The 10,206-nt window shown below is 46.5% G+C and overlaps 1 protein-coding gene across 3 annotated transcripts in view; it reads right to left on the reverse strand.

Annotated features, from left to right (window-relative positions):
• RNF220 (ring finger protein 220) overlaps window positions 1-9,563 on the reverse strand; it is a 267,983-nt gene extending 258,420 nt beyond the window's left edge. Inside the window, exon 1 of one of the 3 annotated variants that reach the window (XM_055586085.1) lies at window positions 8,833-9,502. In XM_055586085.1, the coding sequence (XP_055442060.1) occupies window positions 8,833-9,457 (625 nt within the window). In that variant the 5' untranslated portion in view covers window positions 9,458-9,502. Of the gene's footprint in view, window positions 1-8,832 lie in introns of all 3 variants that reach the window. The other 2 variants (XM_055586086.1, XM_055586087.1) reach the window with 2 other exon arrangements.
• Window positions 9,564-10,206: the final 643 nt, after the last annotated feature.

The following is a 10,206-nucleotide window of genomic DNA, read 5'->3' on the forward strand; positions in this document are numbered from 1 at the left end:
ACTAGTCAAATGCCTTTATAGCAAATCTGATTATATATGGCCCAAATTTCTAGCACACACAAATTCTAATGACCCATCTGTTTCAAATAATATCTGATAACACAAAATTCCAGAATAAGACAATCTGGTGAGATTTGGATTTTCTAACTTGGGCCACTAGGTTAGATATCTAGCCGTAGTTAAGTCCCTTCCTGGCTCAGAGACTCAGTTTCTTTAACTGTAATATTACCTTGTTTCTCAATAAAATGAAGGGAGAAAGAGGTCAGAGGGCCAGCAGGGCTAATCCTGGTGGATGGATGATAATGCAGAGAGGTGAAGCAGCTGCAATCACAGAAAAGAGCTGAGCCTCTCTCCCTCCCCTCTTTCTACATCACCATAAGCCATGAGTGCATGAAAGGATCCTATATACATGCTAGCCATTAATGACCCTGTGTTTGACTACATCGGTGCTTCTAACAAGGACGATTATACCACCAGATTGTCCTTGAAATAATAATAGTCATTATGTATTGAACACTTAATATGTGTGAGGAACTGTTCTAAGCATTATTAGTTTGCTTAATCTCATTCAGTCCTTCACAACAGCCCTTTTAGGTTGTGTAATTCCCACTTTACAGATAACAGTACTGAGGCCCAGAGAGGTTAAATAATTTGCCCAGGGTCACAGAACAAGTAAGCTAAAGGGTCATGATTTTACTCCAGAGGCTGAACTCATAGCCACTATGTTATATTGCTTCCCTACTTTTGATCTGAAACAGCTTCAAGTTGAGGCTCAAAGGGGCACACACAGCATTTATCCCTCTAACAGGTATTTATTATGCTAAGCCATTCTGATTCAGTTTAAATCAAACCCTGAAAAGCAAGATCAAGTGAGAGCAATATAGGATTAGCTAGCACCTAAATGGGAATCATATACCTGAAAATAAAGCAAAGGTCTCTCCAGGGCTGGCCCTTGCCCGCTCCCTACAGCTTTCTGACTGTCTGCTGCTCTAAGATGGATGCAAAGCCATAAGTCTCAGCCTACAAATGAATTTCAGTGGAAAAAGACAACCCTCATCTGGTGAGTCACATTCAGGCTTACTGGGCTTGATTTCTCATGAGACTGTACCAAAAGGTTCCTCCTTCTCACATTCAGGTCTAGACTTTCCTAAAGCTCCGTGTCTGCTGAACAGAATGTACTGGACGCAGCACCACGTTTCCCCCCACCCAAAACACAACTTTCATTTCCTCTAGGTCATCTTCGATCAGAACACATTCCACAGAGAAAATTGACGGTCAAATGTCTGAATTGCCAGATGGTTGTATGTGTTTACAAAACCCACATATCACTTGTCTGTTTCCAGCTCCAGTCAGGATCCAGGTAGAAACTTTTTTTTCCCTAAAATACACACAAAGCAGATCTGTATTTGTGGACTCCACGATAGGGGATGTGATGCTGTGGGAAAACATTTGGGAAGGGGATAGACTCTAATCTTAGGTTTCTAGAGTAAGGAGAGAAAAGCAAATTTTAAACTACTCTTTAAGTTATGAAAGATTTTTTTAACCAAAATAATCAACAAAATAAATCTATATTTGAGAAAAGTAATTGCACATATCTCTTGAAAAATTGCCTACCTACCTTTATCCTCATCAAATCTCAAGGCATATAAATTCTTCCTTCCTTTCCTCAAACAACTATACCTGTAGGACAGCCCAGTTTTATGGATATTATCAGTGTAAGGCTGAAGTGTGGCAAATTGATGAAAACTTTAAAAATCAGATTATAATCACCACCATCAATTTATTCAATACTCAACTAACACTGAACCCTTTGCTGTGATTGGTACTGATTTAGTGTAAATTTTTTTTTAACACTAGCAGTAAAATGTGATTGAGATAATAGAAAAGTCTGATCCATTGGGTAAGGCTGTAAGGGTATGAATTATTCCTATTTACTTAGCATCTACTAGATTGACTGATTTATATCACAGCCTCTCATTTCTCCAGGCCTAAACTCATAGCCCCACTTCAGGATCTTTTCCTGGAAAAGGCATAACAAAGTGACTAAGTAGGTGAAAGTTCTTTAGCAGAAAATTCTCCTCCTTGCCTTAAAGAAAGAGATATTTAGAAATTTCCACCCTGGAGCACATACTTTGAGGTTCCAAAGGATAAAATCACACTCTGTTCAACCACAAATGCCACAAATTAAATGGCATTAAAAAAAAAAAAAAGATGGCATTTTAGCTGCTATATAGCAATGTTATCCTTAGGTCTGCAGCTCACCTCTCTCTGTTGTTGCTGTTTAGTTGATTAGTCATGTCCGACTCTTTTGCGACCCAGTGCACTGTAGCCCACCAGGCTCCTCTATCCATGGGATTTCCCAGGCATGAATACTGGAGTGGGTTGCCATTTCCTTCCCTAAGGGGGTCTTCCCCACCCAGAGATGGAACCAGCCTCTCCTGCATCTCTCTTTAGGGAGGGTGAAATGGCACTGGAGAATGTAGCTTAACTGTCTGAAGGGAAGATTTGAATCCAAAAATTATTTTTAGTTTGGTGTTAAAATCCTGTGGGTTTTACAATAAAATGTATCATCACTCTGAGTCTCAAGTATTTATAAAGAGTACATTCCAACATGTATTCTGATATTTATTGACCAGATGGATGTGATTAAAAAGAGTTAAAAATATGAAAATCCATCATAAAAATATAACTCTATTAAATGTACTATCAGTCCAAATTCTGAGTATTTACAAAAACTAGTTCAACGTGTGCCAATATTTATTAACCAGATGGGTGAAGTTAATAAGGGTTAAAAATAAGGAAAACCAATATAAAAATATAATTCTATTTTTCAGTTTCCTCTTTCCTACCTAATGAGGAAAGGGGGTGGGGAGGGAGAGCAACTTTTGTTATTTGGATACAATGTGTGTTTTTTGTTTTCAAACAAAAAAGGGCCACCAAATAATCAACCTGGGGCCGCTGACCGGAAGGCAGCCCCGGAAAACTTCCCGTGGGAAGAGTTCCAGAAATTGCAGGGACATTAACGAACCCCGCTGTGCTGGCTACGAGCCTCGGACGGTCAGAGGCTACGTCCACTCGCCTCGCCCGAATACCAGCCATCCTGGCGATTCACGAACCCCGGGACTTGGGAAAACATTCCCCGACTTGAAAAGCAAGACGAACGCGGAAAACATTTCGAACCTACGTGAGAAACCTCAAAGTTCTAGGGTGCCGAAGGCAACGCTAGATCCAGATGCGCGTGTGCACACACGTCCATCCTCCCGGCTCCCGCCTCCCCTAACCTCGTCCCCAAGCCACCTCCCCTCGCAGTGTCCCCTCGCCTCCTCACTCCGCCACCCGCCCATCTGCATCTCCCGCCGGGTCCCAGAGCACCGGACCTCCGCGTGGTCGCGCCCCCTCCTAGGTTTACACCCCCGCCCACTCCCTCGCTCCGACCCCATCTCTCTGCTGCTTGGACAACGTACGGGAAACCCGCCCGGGACTCGGTTCTAAGCGCGACCTGGAGGCTCTGGGCGTGGAGGGCGGAGCGGGGGTGGGGACCCGGCGGCCCCCGGGACCCGGCCCCCGGGGGCACCGCCCGGACTTTTCCCGCAGTCCGGCCGAGCGACGGCGAGGTCACCAACATTTCTGAAACCACTTGAACGCCATCTCCGTGACGGAGGATGGGGGAGGGGGGTCCTTTTCAAGTGAGCCAGCGGGGCCCACTCCGTGGTTCTTCTTCCCTCCCCCGGGCTGGCCTCGCGCCTCTCCGCGACCCCTCCCCCCAAACGATCAATTACCAGCCACCCTTCTGCCGGGAGCGGCGAGGGGCTGGCTGGCGGCCGCGAGGAAACGGCAGCCCGGATCACTTCTGCATGACAATTGATGGGAGGGAGGGCGCCGGGCGAGGAGGGAGGGCGGCTGCGGTGTCCGTTTTCTCACCATGGTGATTAGGCATTCCGGCCGTGCGAGGAGGCAGCCGCCGACCAGAGCGGCGCGGCGCGGAGCGAGGGCAGGGAAGAGAGCGGGAGCGGGAGCGAGCCCAGCCGCCCGGCGGGCGGGCGGGCCAGCGGCGCGCCGAGCCAAGCCAAGCCAGGCCAGATGGCTCTGCAGCCATCAGGGACTGCTCCCGTCCAGCCCGGCCCCACTTTAGCTGTGCAAACATTTCTTTATCCCAACAAGACAATTAAACCCAGCAGCATGAAAAGGAGTCTCCATGACTGTGTTGGGAGCGAACAACCAGAAACAACCACACACATCACAGGAGTTCTTGCCCCTCCCCTCCCCCCACCCCAGATGGGGAAGGAATAGGGACTCCGGGAAAAGCCCGGGCGCAGCTGAGCCGACAGTCGACAATCGGGCTAGGTCTGGGCAGTCAGTACAGCGGGAACCATCTGACCCATCTCTGATGATGGGCACGCCCTTTCAGGGTGGTCATCTGCTCCAGCAACGATCCAGAAGTTGAGCCCGGTGACCTGAGAACTGCCCCCAAACATCCTCTCCAGCAAGAGCAATTCTCTTAAAAGCCCAGAGCAGGGTCCCTACCCACCCCAGTCCCAGAGCCCTTGGCATGTAGCCCCCTCACAACACTCCAATGATGCAGCCAGCCAGCTCCTTTCAGGCTGCCCTGGGCCTATGTAGGCTCAGTTGACTTGATTCTTAGGACATAGGGTTTTCAATGATAGGTGCCTTTGGAAAGACACATCTCAGAGTACAAAATACCATCTCCTTCTCAGTGCTTTTCAAATTTGAGTGACTTTTTAAATATATTAAAGATGAGAGCAAAGCAGACCATCTTGAAACTGCTGGGAGTGTTCGGGTTCCCTGACCACAGGGAAGGGTCAAAGAAAGAGGGCCACCTAAAGTCAGTGCCCAGTACCCACCTCTGAGGTGAGCCAGAAGGCAGGGCCCATCATGGCTCCCCAAGGGCAGTTCCGGTCCCTCTCAGCCCTCAGGGTGAACATGCATCCTGGCCAACTCCAATTTGGGCTGAGTGATAGACTGGCAGGCTGGCCAAAGACTGTGTTGCCCAGACAGGAATTGGGCCCTGGAGTGGCCTATAGAGAACAATCAAGAAATGCACATGATAAGAGCCAGAGTGCTAAGGGGGTCATAAATGTATAGATTCTAGTACAAGGCAGCAGAGAATACCTATTTTCCCTTTTGTTGTAAAGTTTCCTTAATGAGGAAATGTTTATTTTAAAAGCCTTGGGAAACATATCTGTAGTATGTAAGTATGTAAGGGCCGTTACATACTTACTTAGTATGTAAGACACTCGTGGACTATTTGTAATTGGTCCATAAATTTTCACATCATTTCCCTGGACATGGACAAGGAGTCTTGGGTTCAGGGAATGACAATAAACAGGAGTTACCTCAGTCCCCTTCCTGGGGAATCATGCATCCTCCACGAATGGCTTCTCATCAAATACTTCTCCCTTTTTCCAGGGTAAATAAGTGAGTCCTGTTGAGTAAAGCCTTCTTTTTTCCATAGAGCCCAACACCTACCCCAGGAATCACCTGTGATACCAGGTAGATGAACAGCAAAATGGAATCATCTATTAGGAGAGACAATACTTTACCCAAGGAGCTATGTTGCTTTCTACAAAAATGGGTATTTAACCACAAAAGAAATCCTTCCTATCAGTACCCAGATTGAAGGAAAGAACACGTGTGCCTTATACCATGTCTGCAGGCCCCTCTTTCAAATGCTCTCAGATGTGGACATATCTGCATATGGATGCAGTGTGTGAGCAGGGGGTGGCTGCGACGGTAAAAACTGTCAGTGTTTCCATTGTAAAACTGATTTTTTCATTGACCTAAAACTCAGTCATAAAACTTCTACTCTAAGGGACACACACACCCATACTCACCCCGCCCCCTCAACAAAACCCTAAAGCTACATGCTTATTTAGGAGATTTACTGTTGTATTTAATTATAGCTTCTCTTACATTTTATGAAAAAACATTTATTTATATGAAGAGAACTGAAAAATCAGTCAACTATATCAAGGATTAGCTCTAAATTTTAAGAATTACAAAGCCTAAAATACACATGGTTAATTTTTGGCAATCTGGGCAAAAGCCACAGTACCCTATCACTGTGCTCCTGAACACTTTCTGTCCTCTCTTTTCTAGCCTTCCCACCCCCTTACTGCCCCATCTGCCCCTCAAGCGCTCCCCTTGGAAGCAGTCTTGTATACTGTCACTCGATTATCTGAGAAATATTACTTATTTCAAAACGGTTCTGTAGGGAGGACCTGAAAGGCATCTAGTGGGAATAATCAGGCCTTCTAACGGCCCTTAAATATGTATTTACATAAAACAGACCATAAATATTCTGACACACGTCGGCATATGACAGGAGCCAAGAAAGCTGCAGCAGACTTGGTCACGGTGCCTCTTCGACCCTTCCCTACAGAAAAATGTTTCCCCAGCCTTCCAAAACTCAAAATCCAAAGCACAAATGTTCCCCAGGACAACCTTGTGATGGTTGCTACCCCACTCAAGAGAAGGAAAAGAGAAAGGAACACAAATCCAGGGTTATCACAAGATAACACTCTCCCATGCACTTTGCACCTTTATTTCTCATTTAAGATCAGTCACGAATGCAACTCTAGATAATGTGAGTGGACAAACATTCTACACTCAGACATGCCTATAGATCTAACATTTGTGTAAGAGGAAAAAAGAGAACACAAAATATTCACTAAAGGAAGGATATTTTAAACAACAGGGGAAGGGCTCAAATTTATATAACACTACAATTTGAAATAAAGAAGTTTCCCCACCCTTCTGATCAGAATCTCATTAATTTCAAGGTCAGAATTCCATTTCACTTTGGGAGACAGACTCATTTAATTTTTCTCCACCCAGGCGTATTCCTGTGTGAGGGATCCATCTCCATGGGGGATGACACCCCCACACAAGGCGAACCAGGCAAACAGAAGAGTTATGGCTTTGACACTCGGAGGGGAATGGATATCCGCATCTATGAGTTCTGACTCGACTAACAAGCTTCCTCCTGCTCTGGGGGTCTGATACAGGTTTGGGCTAAAAAATGGAAAAATGGAGACAAGCTGGATTTGTTAGGAGAGAAGAAAGGTTTCTTGATCTCCAGGTGTTACTTTGTGGCATGTTAGTTTTGAGAGGGTTTCATTTTCAACTTGTGTTTGGAGAAAAAAAGGAGCAGACTTGGTCACACCCGAAACCAGGGCAGTTTTGGCCAGAGGTCAGGTTAAAGCTCGCCTTGATCACTTGCACATTGACAAATGAAAACTAAACTAAACTGAAACAGACAGACAGAACGGCAACCCGTATTCAGCAAGTATATCCCCAAAGCAGGATCACTGCGAGCATACACACACACACACACACACACACACACACACACACACGTCAGCTGTACAGAAAGGGGGAAAGGTAGAATAGGAGCTAAAGCAAAAGACAGAGAACACAGAGAGATACAGCCTTCTCCCTGAAGTGGGGAGGTCTCAGGCTTACAGACGCTGACATAAAAGACACACTGGCAACATATTTCAAAACCAAAGAGCGATAGATTTACAAGGCAGGTTGATTTTATGATGACTTTTATTGAAAAGGTACGCTGGGTTTAGGCAGATGCCTTTTAGCGCAGGAAAGTTAACACAGTGCCTAATTCAAGGAGACAGCCTGAGGAAGCAGTGCCGACAGGGGAGAGAACAGCAACGTCTCTATTACTCTCCTCGGCATCATAAAGAGAAGAGAAAAAAATGGCATTCATGATGGTGGTTATAGAGAGGATGGGGGAGCACAAAAAACAGAGAAGAGGGAAAGCAAGCCTCAAATGTAGTTTTCTTAAGAAAATAAAATGAAGCAAATCTTAGAACAAAGGGTTGGCTGGAAAAAACACCCCCAGTTCATAAATTCTCACCAGGCTTGAAGAAAACTGCTCTGTGGGGGTCTACCCATAGTCCAAAAGCTTCAAAACACAATTATTTTCTGATTACATGAGAAGTGAGGATGGCAGGGTTCAACATTCCTAGTCTACAAGTTCCAAGCAATGGTTTAGCCCAACTATTAGTGAGTGTAGCCAGAGCCCATCAAGGCCCTTGGAGAACAGGACAGAGCTGTTTCTTAAGCAGAAATTGATAACAGTTGTGAGCATCAAAAAAAAAAAAAAACCAGCAGTCACACAGACCAACCTGTCTAGTTCTACAAGGGGGCCCCCGGATAAGCACCCAGCAAACCTGTTAAATCCCAAGAGAACTTGGCTTTCTAGCCTCGCGATTGCAAGGAAAACACAGCTGTTTGAAATGCTTTATGGTGATTGACGACACCTTTGTCCTTCTCTGAAAAATAGCCTGATTTGGACAAGGGCTGAGAGTTGTGAAAATAAAATCACGTGGAGTCTGCTGGATGTGGTACAATGGAAAAGCTAAAAAATAATACCGAGGTCAGAGAAACATAATGAGGAGAGCAAAGGGGAGAGGGATGGACGGGTGTCTTCAGCGCCTCCCCCCCAACACACAAATTCCCTAGGAACCTATGCTTACTAATGAAATGACATTCACTCCAGTATATATACGGCACCCCCTCTCCACTCCAGAGTCCCCAGAGAAAAAGCCACTCGTGCCCCGGAAGGAAGGGTAGTGCAGGCCAGCGTGCCTCCAGCTACCTTCAGGAAAACGTTTCCTACAAGAACTACCAATGCTCATTGACAAGACGCAAGTAAATGTCAGCACTCCACAGCTCCTGAATGGGAGAGTCAGCCCTTCCCATTACGAGGAGCATGAAAAATGCCACTGACCTGTTGAATTCTACTGTAAGGCAGGGCCTACTGGGGTTAGGGGAAGGCTGCACCAAGGTACTTACATCTGTCATTCCGATCTTCTGGGCTAGATGAGGCTTCCCGATCCGAAATGAGGCCAGAGACAGCAAAAATCTTCTTCCCAGTGTCATCAACCTTAAGTGAACCGGGGGAGCTAGATGGCAGCTGTGTCCCAAAGTCATATTCCTTGCCATCTGCATCTGAGAAGCGCAAGTGGGGAGACTCTGTGTCATGGCAGTTTTTAAGTCGCTTGGCGGGCGTGAAGGCTGACTGATAACTCTCCCGGTCCTCAGTGGAAGCAAAGGGACGGAAAGCCCCCACTCCGCTGTGATTCAGCATACTGATTGGGGTGCAATCTAGGTTTGGGGGAGCAAACTGCGGGTGGAGGTGTAGCAATGAAGGGGGAAAATCACGATTGGCAAAAGTGCCTGGCACCCCACCTTGCCGATGGTACATAGAGGCAAAGGTGTAGGAACCATTGGTGAACGGAATATGCACGTCCTTGTCTACTGAGACAGGTACACCGAAGGGTCGTGGCTGCTGACAAGGGATGGATGCATCACGGCTGGCCTCGGCCGTGGACGCCAGGACCATCAGGGCTGGGGATGCCAGCGGGTTGGGGAGGTAGGATGAGTTCTCCATCTTGAAGGCTGCCCGGTGTAAGTCCATCGGAGTCTCTTTCTATAGCCCGCGTCACACAAGAAGCAGTCTTCCCCGGGAGGGAGTGGCACCTGGGAGCAGGGCAGGGAGTATTACTGGGGCATCATCCCCTTTTAAGACCTGTGGAAACAGCAAAGAGAAAAAAAGAGGGGGGAGGAAGGTCAGGGGGAGGAAAGACAAGGGAAACCCCAAGTGATCGAAACACCATCCTTCTGGCTTACAGATGCTCGGGCATGAGACACCACAGGCTTTAGGAGCCAGTGGGCAGCAGCATCAGACCATTTTCATTCAGGAAAATCAATAGACAACTTACTGTGATGTACGCGTAGCTGACTTTGGTCCCTACACGTTCCGGGTGAAATGCGCCTGAGCCCAGCAAAGGAAAAAAAAATCATAAAACCTCCAAATACGATATTCCTTGAGAAAATGAGCTTTGGAAGGCCAAGTCACCCAGTAGATGAGGTGGGGTCTCTATTTTAAAGGGCCTGCACCTGCATACACCACTCATGACAGGCCTGATGTTCAAACAGAGGCCAGGTTCTACACATAAGACCCCCCTACATTTGCATCCTCTCCTTATCTTCCCTAACAATGCTCGGAGACTGAAAAATCCCTAAATCAAGCACATTTAGACCATGAATATCTCCACGTGTTAGTTGGTACAAATTGTACGTGTGGATAAATCACACACATTGGCACATACATAAACACACATCTTCATGTATCATCTAAGTCTCTTTCCAGAAAGAAGTACTAGG

The sequence above is a fragment of the Bubalus kerabau genome, chromosome 6 (assembly GCF_029407905.1).
Source record: "Bubalus kerabau isolate K-KA32 ecotype Philippines breed swamp buffalo chromosome 6, PCC_UOA_SB_1v2, whole genome shotgun sequence".
NCBI lineage: Eukaryota > Metazoa > Chordata > Mammalia > Artiodactyla > Bovidae > Bubalus > Bubalus kerabau.